Here is a 25,683-nt window from a genome sequence, read left to right on the forward strand (position 1 = left end):
TACACAGAAGATATATTTCAAACTAATCTTCCACCACAGGAGGGAACGAAGCATGTTTCCTATGTAAAAAAATCAATAAAAAGCAATGTGGACTTCTATGTGGAACAAGTAGCGAAGGTACAAGGATAAAAGAACAAATAATTCAAAAAACGTGCTGCTTTACAAATTTGTCCGATGCTAGGCATTTAGCACAGAAAAATGAGATAAAATGGCAAAACATAATCTATAAATCATGTCTTCCAGCCATTATGCCGCAAAAAATATTGGGCTCCACAACAGTAAACATTACATAACTGTATGGATTTACCACAAAAAGTATTTGAAACTGTATCTTTTCTTTTCTTTCTTCCTTTTTTTTTTGTTCTTTGATCAGTAAAGGGTCAGTGGTTGCCAAGGTGAAGTTAAATCCAGGACGTGGGAACAACACTCCACATGTTTTACTAACTTAGCTAAGTAGGCACTTTTAGTTAAAACTGTTTCTTTAGTTTGTGCTAAGTGCTAATTGTGTTTCTGGCATGTTTGTTTGAACTGTGCAAGTCCATGCTTCATATTTGTATCATTCTCAAACAGACTGAGAACAGTTGTGGTGCCAACATAACAAAACTGTATTTGTTTTTAAACGTTTTTAGGCATATCTTGAATTAGGTTAACTAGTTGTGAGACCATCCAAATGGCCCCTAACTATTTGCACATGCCAGACAAGGTCTAACCTATAACTTAGCGAAGAGTTTAACAAACACAAAATAGCAGGACAAGCTTAACACTTCAATTTCCAGATTAGCTGGATTGTGAAACTTGATATTAACATATCTACGTCACAGACCTGTCCAATAAATAGTAATGAGAACACCAGTTAAATTTTGGGCCTCTGACTAATTCTTTCATGTAGCAATTCTTAATAACTTCCGGAAGATGAGTATTTTCTGTTTACCTTTGGTCATTGCAAAAACATCATAAAATTGAACAAACTAGTAGGTAACCCATAACCAAACATAATAGTAAAAAAAAAATTGGGACATTCAAAAAAATATAAGCACTACCAAGCAAGAAAGTTGGGTTTGAACAAACTCGCACAGATTATACCCTGAACATTCAAATGTAAACAAAGTGGTGGATATACATACCCCTTGAAAGAATATTGAAACAAATCCATATTCCCTTATATTTGAAGGCATAAATATCTGCAACATTGGGAAGAGATAAAATCCTTGACCCGTAAGCAACAATCAATTTGCTGACTTCTCGGAAAAGAAGTATGCCATTAGGAGATGATGAGTCAAATGTTAAACGTTGTGATTTGTTCAGCACGAACTCTGCCATAAATTTTAACACGGGCATAGTAACCTGAACAAAATGAGTATTAAAAAGTGTTCACCTGTCAACAAAGAAAAATGAATATCTACCACTATGAATGTAAACGAATCCTTTTCCTAACATCAAAACAAAAAGTGAAGATAGAACCAAAATCTGAATCAACATGAAAAAGTTGCCAAAACCAAAGTCTGAAATCTCGTTTTGAGGCAATATCTCGGTTAGGAAAAAAATGCCTCAACTGAAACATTCAAACTTTCACTCCTGTTTTGGCTGAAACCAGAATGTGCCGTTCAAACATTCCAAAATGGCACGAAATTGTGAACCATATTCAAAATGTAGGAAGGAGAAATTGAGAAGAGACAAAGAGAGTGAAATTGAGAGAACACCTCCTATAAGCTAGAATAAATCCAGCATCTCAAGGAATACTTGAGAAAGAAGTTCAAAACAAAGGATCTTGGTGCATTATTGAAATATTTTATGGAAATTAAAATTGCCAGATCAAAGAAGAAAATACTTATTTTTTAGAGAAAGTATGTATGAGATTTTTCAAGGAAACTTGGAGCTAAGCCAGTGGATACCCGAATTGAACAGAGACATAGTCTTAATCAAGGTTGTTAAAATCTTAAGGCGGGGCCTAGGGCATAAGAGGCAAAAAAAAATAATGTTTTAATTTCTTATTTGTGGTAAATGTCATGAAAAAAAACAGAAGAAAGAAACGACAATAAAACAATTATGAATATGCCTTATCAAGATAATACTAGCTACCTAATAAGCCAATAAATCAACCAACTAATACGTAAGAAAAATTAATATCATGTAACCAACAATATTCAACCAATTTTAGCCCCTTTTCAAATGCCTTTTAATTTTAAACACAACCCTCCAAGTTTTGGTGAATGTTTGAGACACTTTGAGTTCTAAAATTGATTAGATCCTTCGACAATGATCTTTCTGTAAAATATTACAAAAAATTACCATTTTAGCCCTACCTTCTGAAAATTCTCTTAAAGGGAGTAACACTTAGGCAACCTAGGTGGGGCTTAGGATGACTCAAACCAAGGTTGCTCATTGATTACTTTGATATCAGAAGTTGTCATTAGGTAGAGGTTTATAATTGTCAAAGCAAGCGTATTTAAGAATAGAGGCATTCACACATCAGATGGGGCTGGCTAAATTTTAGATCACATTATTGGTGGTAATATTGCAATTTGGAGTAGTAAGAAGCATGTTGTGGTTGAAAGATCTAGTGTGGTGGCAGAGTAGCAATATATTGCACATGGCGTACATGAGATTATTTGGTTGATAATGTTATTATCAAATCTTGACTTTGATACACCAACTCCAACAAGCCCAGCTTGATAATAAGGTAACTATCAGCATAACACATTTTTTTTTTTTACCTTGTCTAACCTCTTTTGGTGAAGATATGTATCATGTGTACACATTTGTTGAGTCAGAAGACCAATTGATACATATCTTCACCAAAAGAGTTTCCAAGGATACAGTATGGGATATTACACAAGTTAGACACATCAGATATCTACGCACCAACTTGACAGGAAGAGTGTTGGAAAAGCATATACTGGTCAATTTCTTTGATTATACGTTTATTGTTTTTGTGAACTTCTGGAAAGGCAATATGATTACTTCAATCATATTTTAATATTTACATGAAGAGGAGTTGTGTAGTTGCCTAACTCTACAACAGACTCCATTAAAAAACCCTTATTTCTCTCATTCCTCTTTTCTTTTCTTTTTCTTCTCGTCTCTCGTTATTCAAACTTAAATCCTAACCTTAACTAGATTTCAATTGTACCTCACCTTCTTTATCTATTTTGGTGAATGAAACCCAAACGATTTCTTTAGAAACTCTAGAGGCCTTCGACAAGGTGACCTTAATCTCCATTTTTGTTCAATATTGTTGTCAACTTTTGGAAGGCCAATGTCAAGGGCTATAAACAATTATAATTTGTTGAATTATGTGGTCAATGAAAGAGGTCGAATAATTTCACATCTTCAATTCACTAATGATACTTAGAGTTAGCCAGATGCTTTGATCGCCTAGGTTAAGTTCTTTGGAGTTTTGCTAAATTGCGTCAATACAATCTTAGGGTTAGCAAAGAATAAGATAATTAGAATAAGAGCTCCCATGGATGTCAACGAATTGATAATGATCTTTGGCTGCAAAGTTGGATTGTTCAAGGCATCATATTAAGGTCTACTGGTTGGATCGCCTTATCGAAGAAAATTTGGGATTTGGTCGAGAGAATGGATAGGAGCCACAGATCTTGGAAATTTAACTTATTTTCCAAGTGTGACAGACTAACTTTTATTAAAAACACTTATCTAGCATTCGAATTTATATTCTCTCCCTGATTAATGTGCCTAGGAGTGAGGAAACCAATTTAATGAGTAGTTTCAAAAAAAAAATTGTGAAATGACCAAAAGGGGGCTAAGGAAATTTCATTTGGTTAAGTGGAAGATCGTGTGCACTCATGAAAATATAGAGGCTTAGGGTTTCAAAATCTTAGAATCATGAACTCAGCCTTACATGGTTGTGGAAGTTTGGTGTGGACCATGATAGTCTCTAAATGAGAGTAATAAAATCAAAATATGGAGCTGAAAACATGGGATGGGAGAGCAGGGAAGTAAGATGATCATATGGGAGAGCAGTGTTCTAAATGTGCTCCTCAAATTCCAAACGAGGATAGCCTTTATGGTAAGGAAGGGAAATAGAGTCCAATTTCGGGAGGATCCTGGTGTGGTACTCCTTGTCTAAAATCACAGTTTTTGGCCTTGTATCGTATTCAAAACTTTATGGTTGCACTTAGAGAAGAAAACACTTGGGACTTCAGATTTTCAAGAGGGATATCAATGACTAGGAAGTCTTCAACTGCTAGTAATTGTTTGTCCTTCATGTCATTCTTAGTCAAACCATTTATCATTTCTTTCATAAGCATCCAATGTTGGATTTTCTGATCTCTATTGTTAGGGGACCTTGTGATCCACCTAAGGTGAGTTTTTTGTCTAGCTAATGGGCTTAAACAGAAACTTAACTGCAGATAATCTACAACTCTGGGTAGTTTCCTGGTTATTTTTATTTTATGCATAAAGCCAGTGGTGAGTCAAGTAATCATCTATTGACTCATTATCGTTCCGACAGCCATTTGGTCTCCTTTAGCATCCATTGGGGTTCCCCTAGATCCATACTATCTTTGTTCCATAGTTGGCAGTTACAACCTTCCTCGAAGGAGAAAAAAAAATCTTCCAGTGTAAGCAATTTGATGACTTAGAAATTGTTTTTTGTGAGAATTTCCCGTTTAGTCAAGTCTGGAGCTAATTTTTAATAAATCTCGTAGTTTTGGGGATGGAGCATCTTACGTTTACAAGGGGGTTCCTTCTTAGTTTATACTTTATATAGGTCTGGTTCAACAGCCAACGAAGAAAGCAAACGTTTTGTCCTGTATGGGTTTAAAGTTTTGGAATGGGCTGATTTTTGTGAGGATGACCTCTTTGGTGAGGAGATCATCCTCACAAAAAATCAGTCCATTCCGAAACCTCTGACCCCATCAAAAGTGGCTTACAAATTAACAGTAAAAATCGACGGTCCACAATTCTTCAACTTGTAAACCACTTTTGATGGGGTTAGAGTTCCGGAATGAACTGATTTTTTGTGAGGATGATTTCTATGGTGAGGAGATCATCCTCATAAAACAACAGCTCATTCCGAAACTTCTAACCCATATAGGACAAAACGTTGGCCACCAATGTTGGCTTTCTTCGTTAGCTGTTGAACCTGACCCTATATATATATAGGGAAATGTTCAGCAACAAACATTTTGGCAAAACATTTTTCAAAACATGGGTTAGAGGTTTTGGAATGGGCTGATTTTTGGTGAGGATGATCTCTGTTTGTTGCTGAACGGGACCCATATATATATATATATATATATATATATATATATATATATATATATATATAGAGAGAGAGAGAGAGAGAAGTTGCAACAACCACAAGAGAAATGAATCGGTGGTGGTCGGTAGTTAGTGGGTGAAGGAGGGTCTAGAAACCATTCAAGTCAAATACTTCAAGAGTACGAAACAGAAACTATTGCTTCTAACCTCCGGGGTATCTGTCCAATGTGAGATGCCTTTTAAGAGAAGTGGCATGTGTGCAGGATATAACCAGTCAAATAGGAGCCCATATGTCCTGCGACTGGAAAAGAAAAACAGAAAGATAGAGAAATTAACGAAATGTTTCACAAATTGCAATTACAGAAATGACTTGAGAACTCACTTATTTGTTGCCATTGTAATTCCTCTAAGGTCCCGCATCAACCCAATCAGTGCATATTTCACAGTATCAGTGTGAAACAAAGCATCAGGTGTTGATTCCAATCTGATGAAAACCTAAAGTACCATAAACACCATTCCAAGAGTAAATGCCAAAGCCAAAAGAAAGAAACCAAATCATCAATACGAGTTCCGGTCCCAACACAGGTATGATATACCAGACACACCAAGTACCAATAACTAGGTATGCTGACATGTATGTATTTATTCCTTATATTAAGATATTTCTTAGAATACATTAATTTTAGTACATTGTATACCTCAGAAAAAATGTACAGTCATAACCTAACAGATCCTCAAATCATATTAATGACAAATAAATAAATAAACCGAATATAAAATATCTTTGAATATATCACATATTTATTTGGTAAAGTGCCTTGCCATATGCGTGGCAATGTAGGTAAGATTCAATTGGTCTCAAAATGCCATTAGAAAACATAGTTTCATTGTTATAGAGGTGATTACCATACCATCAAGAAAAAAAGAGTGAAGATATCTCCATTAAAAAAAAAACATGAACTTATTTTAATGCAAGACAATTTAGTGTATTATTAGCATGTTGATAGTGTGCATTACGTGGAAAAAAATGAGCTATCCATAAAACATATGGTTGTCAAAATGTGTATTATTGGCATCCTATAAATTTACATGTCTTGGAAAAATCAGAAAGTTTCGGTTGGTATAGATGAATGTATTGTTTTTCTCCTTGACAGAAACATTCATCCAAAACAACATTTTAAACCTTGGTCGTGCCCACCAATTTACTAATATGTTGAAAAAAAAATCCACCAACAGTTTCATGGTAATTATATTAAATCATAAAAAATGAATACTCGCATAAAAGTAATATTAACAATGTCAATTCATACAATTTGAATGAATAAAAAACCATATTTGAAAAAGAACCGTAACAGACTTCATTTTAATATAGAGGTTAGAAAACATCAACTGATATACCTGCAAAAGAGAATCCATAGAAGATCGAAACTTCACAGGGCTATCCTCCATGAAGATTAACCAGCCAATAGTGTAGTAGAAGGTTGTTCTGCTGCGAGAGCATCTACGTTCTTCTAAAAACGGAAATTGTTCACTCTGAAAATATAAGACCGTGAAACCAGGTGTTAAACAAAATTTGCACACACGTACAGAAGAAGAAATTAATAGAATTCAAATTTATGAGAACTGAAATTACAGTATGATGCCCAATCATGAATTTAATTGTATCCAACTTCAGAAGCAGCTTCCCAGTCATATATCTGCCCAAAATTACAATAGTCCAGCAAATAGGAACTATTAGGGTAAATATATCAAAGTTTTCTCTTTAAGACGAAAAAAAGAGTTAAATTCTCTTAATAAAATCTTAAGGTAATAAAACCAACCCAGATGCCAGCTCTGAAAACAAACTTAGTGTGTGATCCATGACCTCCTCACTCTGTATACAGGTACAAAACTATGGCATGATGTGAACTGATAGAACAAATCAAGTAAAGAGAAATAAGAGCTGAACCCTCACCTCCGTGTAGCACTTGAGATTTGTAGCAATTTTTCCAACAATCACACTTAGTAATAGTAGATGATCATGGAGTCCAAGAAGCTCAGACAATCGGGCATACAACTGCTGCAACAAAGATTAAAAAAAAACCAAGGATTAAGACAAAAATTTAACTTGTTCGATAAGAAAAAACAGTAGTTTCCTTTACCTTAGAAGAATGCATTGCCTGGTCACCAACATAGGACTTACGAAAATGTTGAAAGAAAGTGAGAATTGCACGATCAAGTCTTTGTTTGCTTAATTCACAATATCGCTGCCAAGAAATCAATGATGAAGACTAATGCATTCTGAAACATGGATGAAAGCATCTAAGACAAATGGGAAATGAATTAAATTTAATTTTGAAATTCTCAAGGGGAACTTTTAATTTTAAATTTGTGTGATAAAACTCCAAGAGGAGGTACCAGTAGTGATCGTGAAAAGAAACACATTCAACATGTCTATCCTAGTCTTTTTTCAATCATGGAGACATGACCAAATAGCTTAGTTACCCATTCAAAATGTTTTATGGGATGAACATACTTTCGCTTGTTGAAATACCTTGAAAAAACCTAAGCCAAAAAGACATTTTGACACTTCTTAGTTGATTATTGGTGATATACTAATGTCACATAATTAATAAAAACAGAGTTGTGGATTTTATTTCTCAAAACAACTTTTCAATCTTCAAGCATGAGAAGTGAAAGAAGTGGAATAGTTGAGAGTTCCCAGTTCACCATAATCCTTATCCTAAAGATTTGGGATCGGCTACACAAATCATTTTCTTCCAGTCAATCATGTCCAGAGCCACGGTCTTTTGTTGAGAAATCCTAGTTGGATGCTCTAAAAGACACGGCAGTGATATCTAGGGCCCTCAACATGTCTTTGCTAATACATGGGAGATGGATGTCAGATCGTATAAAATGTGTTCGGCATTCCAGAATAGCATTGATCAAGGTCATGAAACCAAAGAGGCTTGGTGACAAGGCCGGCCATATGAAGATTGTGTGTAGATGTTTTTTTTTTTTGGTGCGTGGGGGTGGGGGTGGGGGGGTCAACACTAATAATGATGAAGAAAAAAGTCATGAGGTTAAAAGGTACCAACTGGATATGTTGGCAAACTTTGTGAGTATTAATACCACATACCTGGGATCAAAACCCTGCCTTCACCCTTACATATATCAACAACAAAAAGGAGTATTACCACAAAACTAAGTTCAAAACCCCACCTTCACCCTTATGTATCCTAGATAAGGGAGGTTTGAGGGTTATATGAACATCACCAAGGACGTGTGCATGGCAATGAAATTAGCATGTGGTGTGGTGGAGAGAACCAAGTTTTAGTTATGGTGAAATTAGAAAAACATTGGCCCTGAGTTGGTCTATTGTACTGAAACAAGAGAACCCCAGTCCAAGTTGCATCATCTCTCTCCCCTTTGAAACAGAAGATGTCACAGTGTTTTGACTCTGTATCATCAGTGATGGAAGATGCTACACTGATGAAGTCAATTAATCGACGACACAAAGTAATTAACTCTCTGATCATGAGGAGAAATATTAAATAAATGAAAGGCCTAAGTTGTAGCCACCTTGACAGAAGATATAACTCTTGATAAAGTCGAATGGCAGAACTGGACTCGTATTGCCAACCCCAAATTGTGTATAAATAGCGTTACTCCATACTCAATCCGCCTGTACGACCCACATGAATATCATGTTGAATGATACAAACATACAATGAGTTAACCATATTGTGGAGAGCATCCTCAAAACATATCAAACCATTTCGACTTTCCAAACATGAAAAAGTTCACTTTGGATTGAGAAAATCTGGATAGTTAAATTAAATCATTAGTTCATATCAACTTTTCATATGATTAGAGATATTAGGGACTGATTTTAGTAACACTGATAGTTTTGGTGAGGATAACTCGCTATATGGTTGGATCGTCCAACATGAAATTCCTGCGGAACTTACAAGCAAGAGTTCAAGTAGCAAGTATGAATAAGAAGTATAGACTAACAACGAATGAAATGATATTTCTATTCCAATCCCTGCTTCCTCTTCTCCCTCTGAACTAATCTTTTCCTCACCGTAATGGCTTAGTTTCTATCATTTTAATAATATAAGTTGGATTCTAGATGTGGAAATATAAGGTGGGTCTGCATTCTTCGACAAAGCAAAAGAGTTTGTGCTGCAATAAATGACACATGGCAAAAGGATGCGAATGGAGACGAGTCCAGAGCTAATTTTCGGTTAGGATGATTTCTTTTGTGAAATTTCTAACCAAATCAGGTGAGGAGTCAATGTCAACAGGGAAGCAAATGGTCCATAACACATTGAAATGGATTAATTTCCTAATGAGAATGATCTTCATGGTTGAGATCATCCTCAACAAAAACCATATCATCTCATCTCATATCCTTGCTGGCTTATGATTTTGCAAAAAAAAAAAAAAAATTAAATAAATAAAATAAATTAAAATATAAGTTCTTTCTTATTGGTGATACCTGAGTGAGTAATCCACTGTCCATAACCTTTATCAACTGCAGAACACGTGCTGCAAGTTCTGCATCAATTAGTTCTTGTGATTCTGCACTGAAAATCAAAAGGAAAAAACCCAAAAAAGAAAAATAAATATGGTGCCCACTTGAAATACTTGTGTTAACTTTGAAGGAAGCCCTCATACCTTGTAATAGTACATTGTTTGGTCTTAAGAATTGAGGCAATAATATGAACCATCCAAGCAAGTTTTGCTTCAATCACTGAGAGTTCACTGACATCTCCACCAGTCTGGAGTCTTGATTTTTCCTATAAAAATAAAATAACCATAGTTGATGCAAAATAAACCCTTTCCCATAGAAAAGTTCACTGATGTCTCATTCAATCAAATGAGCACATTATATATACCGTATACATTTGCAGAATAGGTTCCATAATCTTTATAATATGCAGACTACTGCTTTCATACTGCAAGTCAAAACAATATCGTCTTAGAAGCCCTTAAGATCAACAGATTAAGATTAATAGATAGATGAGATGAAGATAATTGCAATGGTGGAATCAAGAATTGAAATACAATCGAAAAAATGGAACAGTTTTTTCCAGCAGAGGCAAACTAAATTAGAGAGATTCTGTTGCCACACCAACTTTTGCTAACGCCACGCCAATTTATGTAAATCACAAAAGAATTAGCACAAATCTTCGGGTGCCATAAGTAAAAGTTGGTGTGGCAATAGAAGCTCTCTGAAATTATTCTAAAATTGATGTGCTGATAGATTTCTGTCTGAATGTCCGAACCTGATATCTGCAAAGGGATGGTAAGCTGTCTAGCTGATCCTGAAGAAGTTCAACATTGTCCAGTGGATTCTCAGAGAGGTCATCAGAAAATTCAGCCTGCAACAACATGCAGCAAAGAAATGATACAAAATTCTCAATCGCTCAAAGGGAAGTCTAGGTATGTTAGCCTGCAAATTGAAACAAAGGGTAAATTACACTTTGACCCCTTGTGCTTTGGCATAATTCCATTTTGGGCCTCTAACATTTTGACAATTGCACTTACCTTCCCTTTCACACACGATCTTAGAGTTCAGATGTTATTTTACTATTTTCCCCTCTCATTTTATCTTTTTTTATTAAAAAAATTAAATTTTAAAAAACTATAAAAATGTCACTGTCTAAGCATTCACAAGTAAACCCATTTTTTTCACAGGGATATTTTTGTTTATTAAAAAGAATAATATTTAAAAAGGGATAAAATGGCCTTTATAAAAAGTAAAAAAATCATTTTTTAACTGTTTGGTTGACAGCAAGTAGACGAAAGGGGGGTAAGTGAACCCATTAGATAAGTGCAATTGTAGGGAGGTAAGTGCAATTGATGTAACATTAGGGGGATCGACAAAGAATTATGCCAAACCATAGTGGTACAAGTGTAATTTACCCTTGAAACAAATACATGTCAGAGTACCTGCACAGAGTCAAATCTTGACGTGATAAAACCTTCATTTATTTTAGGCACAAATTCATCCAACAGACTTGGTGTGTCGCCCTTCAAATAAGGTAAAGATGACACCAATCTTGACCATAGCCCTAAAAGGTAGAATACGCTGTTGCTGGCCCACTGAAAAAGAAACAACAGAACAAAATTGATTTTAAATGTCATGTAACGTTCTTCTGAATGATACTGAATAGGAATGAATATCACTGGCAAACCTGCCAAGACTGCAGAGACTTCAATGTGAATTCTGCTACTAAGCGGATCCAATCACTGTAGCCATCCATATTCACAAGCTCTGACAACTGTACACCATAATTCCACAATTATAATAACTGTGAGTAACCATATGATCACGCTCGTACATGTATGACACTGTGAGTAACTATTTACTAAATAATAGCTTTTGAAATCCATCAATCTATGTAAAACGCAATGGTGGGTCCCCCTTTACTATAGTTTTGTGGGGGATAAACATCTCATTCAGCCACTGTATTGCCTGTCCTCTTCATCCCCTTCAGCTTTATTGTCCCCCCCCCCCCCCCCCAATAATATCCATCCAATTTTACTTTTTTTCCAGTGTAGTCAAAGCGAGCGTCTTAATGGGCCTCAGCATGCCTCAAGGCAGGGCGGACCAAAGGTGCCTTAAAACATGTGAGACAAGGCAGTTTAAGTGAGGCACACGCCTTAACTACGCCTTAGTCAAGGTGCACCAGGCATGCACCTCACTAAAAATGAATTAATTTATTTACTTAAGACACTAATTTCATATTTGATCTTATACTTTTTACAAACAAAACAAAATTTATTTGAAAAGTTCAATTTTTTGGTGATTGTGAACAATTTGGTGATTTTTACTCAGCCCAAGCCCATTAGGACTTAGTTGACTTAGGACTAATAAGGGTATTAGGCTAGTCTAAGGTTGAGCCCACCTTTTTAGGGTATGGTTAGCGCTCAACCAAACCTGACCAAAACCCACCCATTGATAGCTATAGTTGTTGTTCTGTCATAGCAACAAGCCAGCAACAATAGATGTTGTTGGCTTACTTTTACTTATTTTTATTCTCCTTATTCCTCTATACTTTTTCTTTTACTGTTGATTGCTCTTCTTCTTGAAGTGTTGAATACTTTAACTTGCTTGTACAAGCTCATATTTATACATGTTATAATTTTAAAATATCTAGAACCAACCTTCCACTATTTAATTTTTATAATTTTATCGTGTCTTAGTTCACTTAGGTGTGCGCCTCAAACACTAGGAGGCCTTTGCACCTTTCGCCCTTAACTACATTATCTCTTTCCTCTTTTTACCCCCTTTTTCAATAATACCCCTCTAACTTTACCATCTTTCCTCTTTAACCCACTTTATTGTCTTTCCTCTTCTCCCCTTCCGTAATAATACCTCTCCAACTTTATTATTTTTCCTCTTTTGCCGCCCTTAACCTCAAATATTTGTAATAATACCCTTCCAACTTTATTACTTTTTCATTTTTACCCCCTTAACCCCAAGAAGCGGCGAGCTCTAGTAGGACTAATGACCGAATTTAATAGTAGTATGGTGAACCTGAATATATTTATTTAGGTTACTCTCTATAGATAGAAGTGATTTGTTACTTGGGACTTAAATTAGCTATGTATACATCACCCCCCCCCCCCCCCCCTTCTTTTTTTTCCCTTCTCATCTTCCCATCCTTTTAACCTGTAGGCCACAAATTGGCTTCTAGTGTTTAAATTTTCCTACACATATAGGTCAAAATAGTACTGTCAAAGGATTATTGGAAGAAGATTTTCCTTTAGGTTTTCTAGTTCCTTTATGAACAGTTTGGATTGCTTGCATTGGTATCCTACAATTCTTTGTCAGGCCTTTTTTCCTTCTAAGAAAACTAGAATAATGTGTTTAGTCGAATTCCAGATGTGTTACACCAATATCAAGTATCAATGAATATCCACGGCACAACAGGAAAAAGGTATCAATCACGAATTAGGGAAATGATATACAAGAAGAAAAGGTTACCTGATAATTCACTTTGAAGCGCCCAAGGAGACGGCAATACTCATGGTAATTATCATGATCAGCAAGGCCTAAGTCAGTCCAAATACATAAGAGACAAAACAGAATACATTATAATAAAAACACAAGCACCCTAAGAGGCATTCTGCACGGCAATATATTTATTTATTAGAGTATACTCTTTTATACTTCCGTCGTATGACAATAACTTCCAAATGCTGCTAAAAAATCAACAAACTTCACATGCACAGAGGTTTATGTATTAGAGAATGTTACATGCAAAATCGTATTTCCACAAAGTGATACTGGAGGAAACAAGAATGGTGGGAAGGATAATCATCAAGGATAGAGCAGAAATCAAATCATTCACATCCTCAAAGCTTTATCCCAAAGATTTGGGGTCGGCTTTGCATAAGAATCAAGTAAATTCAGAACCATTGTTAATCAAATTGGGGCATCATGTGTCAGGAGCAAAAAACAAGTCATTAAGTTGTTAGTCATTGTCGAACATTTCTGCCCCAAGTGATGACCTCTCGTTCAGTCCACTATTCTTCTAGTGAATTTGATATTCAATCTTGGAATCGCAGAATCCTTGCTGGTTTGATTTCGACAACAGGCATAGCCATCTTAAGGGACCATACACACAAAATCTGTTTCAATGATACATGAAGATTCCAAGGAAAAAATAGTCACAAAGGAGAAATGTAAAAAGGAATCATCTAACCTTTCAATTACAACAACTTGCCTATCTAAAGTTCATAGAGAACCACGTGGAATAAACTAACATATATCTCAGTGGAAGTCTTCCACTCCAAGTAATTCATCCCATCGAGCTTTATAGTGGTGATGTATAACTAAGGGTAATGGTCTGCGTGAGTGCTATGTGACAACAAACTAATCTTTGATAGTGGAACTGAAGGAGGAACAAAACTAGATACTCCCCCTGAAGTAGACATGTATCAAACAACCGAATCCAAAACTGAGAGAAAAATCAGAAGAAAAACAAAACCCTGAGTTGATCTAGGGTTTGACGACTTCTGGAGCACTAATTTGCAACTTTCATTAGAATCTTTATGATCTATTTGGGGGATATACAGCTTAACAACTCACCATAGATTCCCTCAACAAACATACAACAACACTTTGATACCATGTTGAATTCTTAGGTCATAACCCAAGGAAGATGATTTAGAAAAAGAAAAAAAAAAGAAGAATTTAGTTGGTTCTTCAAGGGTTGAAATAGCACTAATAATGGGGATTCCGGGCTGGGAGGAGATATCCCACAATAAATCGCCCAAGTGCACATATGGATTGGCTTAAAGTTTGTGTTGAAATGGTTAGTCCAGAATGTTTCTAATCCACTTTTGATGGGGTAAAAAGTTTCAGAAATAGTTGATTTTTTGTGAGGATGATCTTTGTGATTAGAAGATAATCCTTGCAAATAATCAGACCTCGAATGTGGGACAGAAAGGCGAAGAGAGAGAGAGAATGAGAACTACTTATACCACACTAGACTAGTCCCTGTAACTATTCAAATGATACTCAAGACAAAAGGTAGGCATATAGTATGGATGGGAGTAAATTCATCTCAACAAACAAAAGAATTAAGCACATGATCACTAAAATAACTAAAATAAGACTAATAAAAAATAAAACTACCACTGATAACAAGTTCAGTATTATATCATGAACAACTCAAAGAAGCGATATAGACAAAGAACAACAGTGTATTCGTGAAATAAAATACCACCTAACCCCGTTTGCAGAATTTCTTTCGTTCCTGTCATTAGATGACTCAGAAACTTTGACCGCTCAGTATCGTTTGTGAAAAGAGAGCGTCTAACAGAAGCCAGTCTCACTAAGCACTCCAATGCCTAGAAATAAGAAAAACACATACCATAAGAACAGTCAAGAACCTTCAGAGTTACAAAAGAGAAACCATGATACAAATCTTAAATGAAATAATCCAACAAGAAACAAGTGAATCGTTAATGATTATACATTACCAATTATAACATTTACAACTCTGCCAACGATTGACAAAATGAAAACCCAAGGTCTAATTTTTGGCCATTTATTTCACTAATTTATCATAATAATCTTGATCAAGGTTTAAAATGTAATTTTGGACGAATGTTTCGAGGAAGGAAAAAAAATCGAAACATTCACCAATACAAAACAAAACATTCTAAAATATTCATAAAATTATAATTATAATGTTAAAAAAAATTATATATATATGGGAAGCATTCGGAGACCCTAAAGAGAGCCAAACATTTTTGAAAATAGGGGTTAGAAGTTTCAGAATGGGCTGATTTTTTGTGAGGATGATCTCTATGGTGAAGAGATCATCCTCACCAAAAATCAGCTCTTTCCGAACTTCTAACCCTAGTTTACAAGTTGAAGACTTGTGAACCGTCCAACTTTTATAAACCACTTTTGATGAGGTTAGAAGTTTTGGAATAGGCTGATTTTTGGTGAGGATGAACTCCTCATCATAGAGATCATCCTCACAAAAAATCAGCCCATTCTGAAACCTCTAACCTATACATTGAAAAAATATTTGGCACAATGTTTGGCTCTCCTTAGGGCCTCCAAACACCACCCTATATATGTGTGTGTGTGTGTGTGTTTTAGATTATGAAATGACTTACAACTATTTATATCAAGTATATACATTTTTTCATGTTCATACACTCTTAATATGCTGTGAATACACTAACTTAGATTGTGTTAAGGTAAGTTTAATGCTACAACTTTCAATAAGCTATCAAACACTCATGGCCTAATGGATAAAGCATCTGATTTTAATCAGAGATCATAGGTTCTTTCCTAGATTTCATTTGAGAACGCCTCTTTAAAATATAACTCTTTCTCTGCCGAAAAAACAGATTTTCAAAATGACTAAAATATATTATGCCGAGATTGCATTGCCTTTTTACAAAAATTTTTGATATCATTCAATTTTTTGTTTTTTTGAAGACTCCATTGTTTTTTCTGAATTTTTCTCTTTTTCTGGTTTTGGTTTTCTTTCGAAATTTTTGATTCAAAACATTTCGACACATACCAATACAAACCGAAACATTCCGATACAAACCAGCACCAACAGAAGCATTTAACTCCAAGAATGTCTCATATTGTAATGTTAGAAAAGCAGTATGTACCAGGCATACATTCCAATGCAATATAATATTTTTCACGATGGTCATGACTTAACAGGAAAAGTGAACATCGCAGACTAGGTGAATTTATTAAAAGAAGAAAAAATTGAAGTCGATCAAACTGATGATGAAGACTTCAGCATTTGGGCAAGACATAATCTTATTTTTCAGATTCTTAGCTTGTAAACAACCACTTTTGTGCATGCAATCACAAAGAAAAATGAAGTACTTGAATCTATCTTTTTTCTATTGCTAAATCTTCCTCTTTTCTAATAAATACAGAATTTATTAAAAGAAAGAGAAAGCTAAAACAAATCAAGAAGACCTACCAAGCAAGAAATATAAACAAAATAGTGCATCAATTAACTGAACTAGCTTCTAAGCAAGTACCAAGACTAATCAAAACCAGAAATAAAACACAGAGAATAATATGTGGTGAATTATACATTAAACACATTGAGAGTTAAGACATTTAATAGACTGAGATAGATGAGAAAAGAAGTTTGAAAGAAGAACAACCACAAAAAACAGACTGATAGTGAAGACTACTATAATCTAACCTCCTTTGAAAGAGGGGGCTTGGTGATTGCATAGTAATCAAAAAATATCTGCGGAGTTGAAGGATCCTCCAGGACTGGCCTCCAAGAAGACGGAATCTGTGAGATAACCAGAGTGATTGAAGCTTTCATAGTTCAATAAAGAAAATAATTTCACGACTCAATGTGTCACACTTAAAACCAGAAGACCAAGTGAAATGAATGTATCATTTAACTGCTAATTTTTACCTGGACAGAACCAAACTCTTCAGAACTTTCATCCAAAGATGTCCCCAAAAAATCGAAACACAAACACTTGAGTGAAAGAGAGAGCGCAAGTTCCTGCAATCTGCTGCCAACTGCACATCACATGAAGGATCAAAATATCTCGAGTCACCGAGGAATCAAGCATAAAAATCACACAAAAATTAGAACAATCTTACTCTCAGTAAAAAACTAAGAAGTGCATTTTACCATCATTTTTAAGTTGACGCAACGATGTTAGGGAAATCTGAAAATTTTGGAACAGAGATTGATCTCTGAAAGAGCATGCCACCCTTCGATTGTGTGTTGAAGGCAATCTTGGATTAGGCTGATAATTCAAAAGTCAAAAGATATATCAGGGGATGTCACTTAATAGTCAGAAGTTCAATGCAAAAGAACATATGGAAAAAATTCAGCACGGAAAAAATTAAATAACAGAAAAATCAATGATATAGTGATCAAGCTAAAACTGTTGGACCAATAATTTATCCATAATTAAGCCGGTGCACTAACAAGTGGAAGATAAAATAAGAACTAAGTGGCTAATTCACAACTATGGGATGCAACAGAAGAGCTTTCACTCATAGAACTACCTAAAATTACGTATCATTAAGCACTAGAAAAATCTTTTGACAATATAAATATTAGAGGTTGGATATTTATCACAATAAAGAGAAGGTAGGCTCATACAATATGTCGTTTACATATCGTTAACACTAGTTACTTGTCATTTGTTTAACTATATAAACAGTAGAAGTTGGATATTTTTCACATTAAAGAGAAGATAGGCTCATAAAACATATAGAAATACACACACAAAAAATCATATCGTGTCTTGTCCAATACTAAAGAGTGAGGTCTTCTACAAATTAAAACTTGAGATAGTTTCCTAAATCACAGTGCAACAGCCATAGAATGCATGCCTGATGCACCATAAATAAGGTAAACAGAAAACAAGCTATAAAAGGTACACATTCTTTATCCATAATTGATCCAGTACATAGAAAAGTGGCAGGAGAAAACTTAATGACTAATTAGGTGGAAATTCCTTGACTATGGGATGTAAGTGCTTTTACTCAAAGAACTAGGTAAATTACTTATTTTTCCTAAATTAAAACCTGAGACAGCACTATGTGTTCAATTATGTAAACAATTAAAGTTGGAAATTTTATCAAATTAAGAAAATCCCAATTGATGCAGTATTGATGAAGAAATTATGATGAAAACTGATTCAAACTACAACTGACATCTAACTTGATTTTTCAGAAATAAGAAGAAATATAAAGATTAATTGAGAATAATGTGTGTTTGCTTGCAAACAAGGGGAGAACCACAATGTACAAAAAGACGCCTATGCAACTTTAAGGCGAAGACTTTTTGGAGGAAATTGCTCTCTGATTTAGTCAATCTTTTTCATCCATGAACTATGTAAAGCGTGGTCCCTAAATGGATTCATAGGCAACCCTTTCAAGGTACAACAGAGAGCCTTATAATGAAATAGTATGATCATGCAACATTATGTACTATGGGTAACTAGTTTTAGCATTCATAAAATATGAATGTTTTTGTCCTGAGGCAACATTGTAGGTGACTTTGGACCATGGTAGGTCCATGAAAGAAATCCAAATACATCGGAACCTTGTAAACCTCGAATTTTGACCAGGACCATAGGAAGTGATATTGGGGATAACACATTTTTCATGGCTCTCACATGCACGACGATGGTGGGAGAACTCTTAATGATCCTGAAAATCTAAATGATCTAATATTGAATGATACTTGAGTAATGTGGAAGGATCACAATGTGATTACATGTGTGGGTGATTTCGTTTTAGTACACTGAGTATCGATTATGGGGCAGAGTACAACGACTTGATGGTGCTTGCGTGATAGCATTGGACATAGGTACATACCCGTAGTCCATGGAGATTCCACCTCAAAGTCTACATTTATTAATACGTGTGAGAGTTTTACCATAAAGAAGAATAAGAGATTGAGTTGTTTAATTTGGTTTTGATATTTAATTAAAGATTGAAAACCACGCATAAATGGAGAAATAAAAATTTTGCAATAAAGGAAAGATCTCATGCATGTTTCTCATTAAAAGAAATACATGCATGCCTCTAAAAATAGCTTGGGTCATTCTATGAAGACAAAACCTCGTGCACACATTTACACAAGGGTGAAAATAAATTTGAAACCAAATTATTTAGTGCATGGAATTTATATGAAAATTTTATTCATTAAATAGAACAATTTAAAACCTTATGCATGCATCCACGCAGTTCGTTATTAAACCAAACTTTATTAGGATTATCTCATGCAGGCATTCATGTGAGTCTCTCCTTAATAAAATCACATTTTTCATATGCATGCATGTAAGGGGTTTTATCCGTTAAACTATATCAACTTTTGAAACATTTATAATTATAGAAATTGATTCTCAATCCCATATATAATATAAGTAGGGGACCTTCCTATTTGAAAACAACCCTACAACAATTTATTATCTACAATCTCTTATTTTTCTCTGTAAAAGATTTTATTCATTTAATTCTTGAGCATACCTATAGGTACTTGGTGTATTAAAGTTTGGGATATCTAAGGTAAAGATCCAAAATTACGATAGCGATTGCAGTTCTATCGTTCTTCATGAGATTCAGATAAATTTATTATTGATAAAGATAATTAAAAGGTATGATTTAATTTTTATATATAATAATTCATGTATTATGTCAATTGAGAATCTTCCACTTGATCCGCAATGCATGTTGCATCGCCCACAATAAAGCCTCAACACTTGGCTAATTACTGGCCATTAGATCTCCCATTGAATATAAACGCTTCTATTCTCCAAAAATGACCAAATTGTTCTTTTCCAATGAATACCAAAATTTAACCCCAAACAAAACTAAAATTCCAAATTATTTTCATCACCAAAACTTCTCATTTTGTAAAACCTATAAGTCATACCCAATTTACAACATTTTTCCTCAGTTGTAGACACCCAACTCCCATGAGTTGTGAACATATCTAGATCAGTTGGAGTCATGTGATCAACTATTATGACGATGGCGGACCTAGCATTAGAGGGAGAGGTATTGGATTTCCAAGAACATTCAAGATTCATTTCTTCTAACACTAGCCAAAAAGTTGGCCACATGATCCTTCATGCCCAACTTTGTTACAGCATGAAGCTGGGACATATCCACCAAGATACCTGGTGGATCTTCAACAATTAAGTTTTAGATTGAATAAGTTCAAGGAGTCCATGTATTGTATTAGCAACTTTTATTAAACTTTAAGGGCTTTCGTTGTGTCACCGCTCATACACTTCTTCCTTCATACAAACAAAAGTGTCTCATCAAGAAGCCATTGTGGGGAATCATGTGGACATGCAGAAAAAGAGTATTTTGCGGAACATTTTTTAACGATTTACTGCAAAGATAATACTATATTGCAAGTTATATGTCTCTTAGATTCCCTTCATTTGTCTTTGCAAGCTTTATTTCCAAGTACCATTCCCCTTGCTTCAACCATCTTAAGAAAATGGATCGCTTGATCTTCATGCCACAGCAAAATATTACCGACTTCAACAACATTCTGACTCACTCATCCTAAAACTGGCAACGATCAAGAAATTCTAGAAAAAGCTAATTCAAAACGCTAAAGATCTCACAAAAAGAAGAAAAGAATAAAAGTATGAAGGGAAAATCCTAAGTACCTAACTCCCAAATTGATCTCACAATTCTTTTTATATCTTTGTGCGAATTTAATGTAAATAGGATTAGGTGTAATGCACATCCAATTTATGGTACAACATAAAAAAATAAATAACTATTTTACCCCATTATCTTCACACTAGCCCTCCAACCGATGTCAATTGTCAAGTAGCATCAGTTTGTCGACTAAGGAGTTACGTAGTATACATGGCATAGCTTTAGTGAATAATTTGGTCGGTGGGAGAATGCTTAAGGAAGAGATATTAGGCCAACACCATCCTTGTTGCCAATAAAGTACGAGTCAAATTCAATTTGCCTCATTCCTTCATTAAATACCAGATTGGTGGAACTATTAACCACATTGGTAGTGTCACCATATAAGGTGTTGGCCATAAAAGATGAAATCCAAAATCAGCAAAGAGGTGATGAAGCCAAACAACTTCACCAAGCAAAAGAGATAGGTTTAGATTCCACCTCCATTGTGGAATTTGAAACAGTACCTTGTTTCTTACACTTCCAAGAGATAAGAAAATAGAAGTCTAAGGGCAATGATACCATAGACCTAGGTTCAATCCCCACCACCACCGAGTTACTGATCTCAGTAAAAACAGGCTTACCGATCAAGAGAGAGAGACTGGGTTCAATCAACCCCATCATCGAGTTACTGATCTCAATAAAAACAGGCTTATCGATCAAAAGAGAAAGAGGGGGAGAGAAGAGCCTAGAAAGATGTAACGACCAATAAGAGAACACCATGTCATCTAATAACCACCATAGTCCACATTTTCATATGAAATAAGATCAGGAGCTGAACTTGAAGGAAAGAATAGCTTAAATGAAGTGCCCCTCACAAATAATGCACATGACCTTGGGGACAGGGTGCAGAGATAAATGGAATAATTACCAATCAAAAATAAATAAATAAATGGAATAATTATATGGACAGCATGGGAGATGTCCAATCATGCCATTGCCAGATATTCCAGGCTCTCAAAAAAATTCCAAACAAAATTGGATATGGAAGTAGATCACCATCATCTCTATTGTGTATAACGTTGACCCCAAAAGAGGTATCCACCACTTTCTTGTCTATAAGATGGGCAAGGTTGATAAGTTCCATTAACTTAAAAGATAGTCTTGTATGGAACATGATACTTCTATGTCATGGAATTACATCATGGTACTAATATCCTTGTTTGTTTTTGAAAAGTACCAAAAGACCTTGTTAAATAAGTCTGTAGGGTTATTTTAGTCTTTTTACTTCTTTATTTCTCTTATGTAATACTTATAGCCTAATTAGGACTAATTAATAGAATTAACAATTCTCTCTTAATTCTAACTTGGTATCAGAGCTGCCTTCTCTACCTTCATCGAACTTCTTCTGCAACAAATCCCATCGCACCCTAACTTCACGTTGTTTTTCAACTCAGATCACCCTGCAGGGGTTCTCCATCTCAGTATACCCCTAATCGAAGCATGAGATAGGGATTAATATCAGTAGAGAGCCTGCGATCAGGCTGTATTCACAGCTATGGTGCTGTTTGAGATCAGCGACACCCACAATGACCTTGTTTAAGCCCTGCGACACCAAACATAGTCTTGTTTAACACCTGCGATCACAGTAGAAGAAAGTTTCTTAACAGCCAACAACAGTGAGTGGCTGTTCTGCCTCAAACGACGCTAATAGGCGACTGTTTGAGCCTTACGATCACAGCAGGTGCTGTATTTAGAGCAGACGACACCTTTAGGTGGCCTCTCTGCCCTGTGCGACACCAGTGGGTAACTGTCTGGATGTTTCCAATCACAGCTAGCGAGGTTCTACCTTGTGCGACAGTAGTGGGTGACTCTGATTAGTTTTTTAATCACAGCAAGTGATTGTTTTTCATCAGCTAACGTTAATAGGTGACTGATATGTTGTGTTATAAGTCTTGAGATCACAGCAGTAGATTTTTTTTCTTATTTTTTGATCATCGTAAGAACTATTTGGGAGTGGCAACAGTGTTTTTGAATACCTACGGAAGCATTTGATTACAGCAAGGTGCTGTTTGGGTTTGTTATAACAACAATATTACCTCGAGTCTCTATGCTTGCGAGAATGACCGCTTAGGTAACCCACAACAGTGGTTAATCAACCTTAACGTCTCTTCCGATCGTGTATTGTCACCTTTAGGATGCTGCGGTCACTTTATTCTAGGGAGTTGTGCCCTAATCTTACTCGAACTATCGTCCAATCAGAGTACTCAGACTATTTGATGGCCTCTGAGACATCTTCTTCCTCGATTACTGGTAATAATAATGGATCAAGTGGGTCTTTCATCTCACCCAACCGATTTTCCAAGTATTCAGATCACTACCGTAAAATTAGATGGTCCTAATTATCTCCTTTGGGCACGATCAGTTGAAATGTTCATTGGTGGCAAAGGGAAAATCGGTTATCTAACTGGGACAGACAAACAACCTACATAGACTGATAGTTCTTACTCCCATTGGTTTGCTAATGATTCTATGGTCCGTTCTTGGTTGGTTACTTCTATGCAACCACACATTGCGGCTGGTTTTATGTTTTCCTCAACAGCAAAACAGATATGGGATTTCGCAAAGAGTATTTACTCACAACGTCATAATAATGTCAGGATCTTCAATTTGGAACGTGAGATTTCTCATCTTTCCCAAGGAGACTCTTCAGTTACTACTTATATCTCACAGCTATGTGCTAGGTGGGAAGAGCTGACTTCCTATTCCTCATCCTATACTTGGAAAGATCATCTTGATAAGACATTATATTCGTCAATTCTGGATAAGAATCGGATTTTTCAGTTTCTAACGGGTCTTCGGGACGAATTTGAGTATGCGCGAGTTCATTTATTGGGTATGGATCCGTTTCCGTCGCTACAGACTGCTTATTCATATGTCTTAGCGGATGAGAGTTGTCGTGCAGTTGTCCTACCTCATTCTTCAAGGGATCATTCTACTATGCTTACTCGTCTATCTTCTCCACAACCCCCCAGTGGGTCTATGCCTACCCGTCAAAGACATAAGTGTGATGATTGTGGAAAGTTAGGTCATGTGAAAGCTCGATGTTATGCACTTCATGGTCATCCTAATCAGCAACGTAAACAGTCTCAACGATCTTCAGCTCATATAGTTTCTCAGTCGACTACTGATTCAGCACCTCTTTCAGTTACTACATCCTTATCGGACTCGGTATCTCTATCCCAAGCTGAGCTTAACAAGTTCAGAAAATTTTTCAATCAAATAGAGACTTCATCTCAGTCGGTTTCTACCTTCGCTCACTCAGGTACCTTTGCATCTGCAAACAATGTTTCCACCACTTCCTCACCATGGATCATTGATTCTGGTGCCTCAGATAACATGACCGGTATGTCCTCCCTTTTTCAAACGTATAGTGTTTGCTCTGGTCATCACAAGGTTCGCCTAGCAGATGGTTCTTTGTCTTCCATAGCTGGTCAAGGTCTTTTACCTATTACATCTTGTGGGAAAATTGATCTACTTGTCTATGACTCATCCTGACATTGCCTATGTTGTTAGTGTTGTAAGTCAGTTTATGCACTCGCCTCGAACATCTTATATTGCTGCTGTTTACCGTATTCTTAGATACCTTAAGGGATGTCCTGGTCAAGGTATTTTATTCAACAATCATGGTCATCTTCGCATTGAGGCATGGACAGATGCAAATTATGCTGGTTCAGTGACTGATAGACGGTCTACTTCTGGGTATTATACTAAAGTTGATGGTAACTTGGTAACTTGGTGTAGTAAGAAGCAGGATGTGGTTTCTCGGTCAAGTGCTGAGTCAGAATACAGAGCCATGGCACTTGGAGTATGCGAGTTGTTGTGGCTCAAAATCTTACTAGCTGATTTATGTCTTCCTGTGCCGGTCCCCTTCTTACTATATTGCGATAATAAATCAGTTATTAACATAGCTGCAAATCCGGTTCAGCATGACAAAGCGAAGCACATAGAAGTTGATCGTCATTTCATTAGAGAAAAAATAGTTTCTGGACAGATTTGTACTCCTTTTGTTCCTACCTCTCAACAACTTGCTGATGTTCTTACTAAAGGTGTTAGGAAAACCTCCTTTGAAGATGTCTTGTCCAAGTTGGGCATTGTTGATATCCACGCACCAACTTGAGGGGGAATGTTAAATAAGTCCGTAGGGTTATTTTAGTCTTTTTACTTCTTTATTTCTCTTATGTAATACTTATAGCCTAATTAGGGCTAATTAATAGAATTAACAATTCTCTTTTAATTCTAACTGACCTTCATATGGAAGGATTAATATAGTAACATTTCAAAACTTTTTCAAGCATAAAAAAGTCTTGGTAGACAAACTCTCTGCACTAAATTCAACCATATCGGGGAAAAATATCCCAGTAATAGCATTCAAAAGGTAAGATCAAATGTAAAACACAATATCCATGTTCAAGCTTCCATAGACTCATGGTTACAATCTGAATTAATTACAAGGAAATGTAAGCATATGAACAATAATTAAAAGATTTGTCCAAAACAATGATAGTTCACAATTATGGATTACTTATTTCTATATACCCAAGGATTTATCTTTGAGAATTATGATAGGCTTGGTCACAATTAAGAGCATAGTACGTTGTTTTTCCATAGTCAAATAAGATTACTATAGAGTTATTTCAAACTAAGGCAAGACCAACCTGATTCATCTCGGACACAAGTTGATTTAAGATCTTCAGCCCAATGGCATAGTGACCAGATGATGCCTGATATGAAAAAAAAAATTGCTTGTGAGACAAATC

The 25,683-nt window shown here is 35.6% G+C and overlaps 1 protein-coding gene across 9 annotated transcripts in view; it reads right to left on the reverse strand.

The window, feature by feature from the left end:
- The window catches only part of LOC147386958 (uncharacterized), a 58,243-nt gene that overhangs the window by 13,011 nt on the left and 19,549 nt on the right, over nt 1–25,683 (reverse strand). For 3 of the 9 annotated variants that reach the window (XM_086422201.1, XM_086422200.1, XM_086422199.1), the window contains 20 exons: nt 25,582–25,647; nt 17,379–17,496; nt 17,154–17,263; nt 16,929–17,024; nt 14,955–15,081; nt 13,211–13,278; nt 11,415–11,501; nt 11,170–11,322; nt 10,503–10,598; nt 10,113–10,172; nt 9,892–10,013; nt 9,713–9,800; nt 7,371–7,475; nt 7,184–7,288; nt 7,050–7,102; nt 6,863–6,926; nt 6,628–6,762; nt 5,612–5,724; nt 5,437–5,530; nt 1,125–1,344 (listed from right to left, as the gene is read on the reverse strand). In XM_086422201.1, the coding sequence (XP_086278327.1) occupies nt 1,125–1,344; nt 5,437–5,530; nt 5,612–5,724; nt 6,628–6,762; nt 6,863–6,926; nt 7,050–7,102; nt 7,184–7,288; nt 7,371–7,475; nt 9,713–9,800; nt 9,892–10,013; nt 10,113–10,172; nt 10,503–10,598; nt 11,170–11,322; nt 11,415–11,501; nt 13,211–13,278; nt 14,955–15,081; nt 16,929–17,024; nt 17,154–17,263; nt 17,379–17,496; nt 25,582–25,647 (2,080 nt within the window). The remainder of the gene's footprint in view (nt 1–1,124; nt 1,345–5,436; nt 5,531–5,611; nt 5,725–6,627; nt 6,763–6,862; nt 6,927–7,049; nt 7,103–7,183; nt 7,289–7,370; nt 7,476–9,712; nt 9,801–9,891; nt 10,014–10,112; nt 10,173–10,502; nt 10,599–11,169; nt 11,323–11,414; nt 11,502–13,210; nt 13,279–14,954; nt 15,082–16,928; nt 17,025–17,153; nt 17,264–17,378; nt 17,497–25,581; nt 25,648–25,683) is intronic. The other 6 variants (XM_086422207.1, XM_086422204.1, XM_086422206.1 and 3 more) reach the window with 4 other exon arrangements.

The sequence above is a fragment of the Akebia trifoliata genome, chromosome 14 (assembly GCF_017979445.1).
Source record: "Akebia trifoliata isolate Shusen 1 chromosome 14, ASM1797944v1, whole genome shotgun sequence".
Taxonomy (NCBI): Eukaryota; Viridiplantae; Streptophyta; class Magnoliopsida; order Ranunculales; family Lardizabalaceae; genus Akebia; species Akebia trifoliata.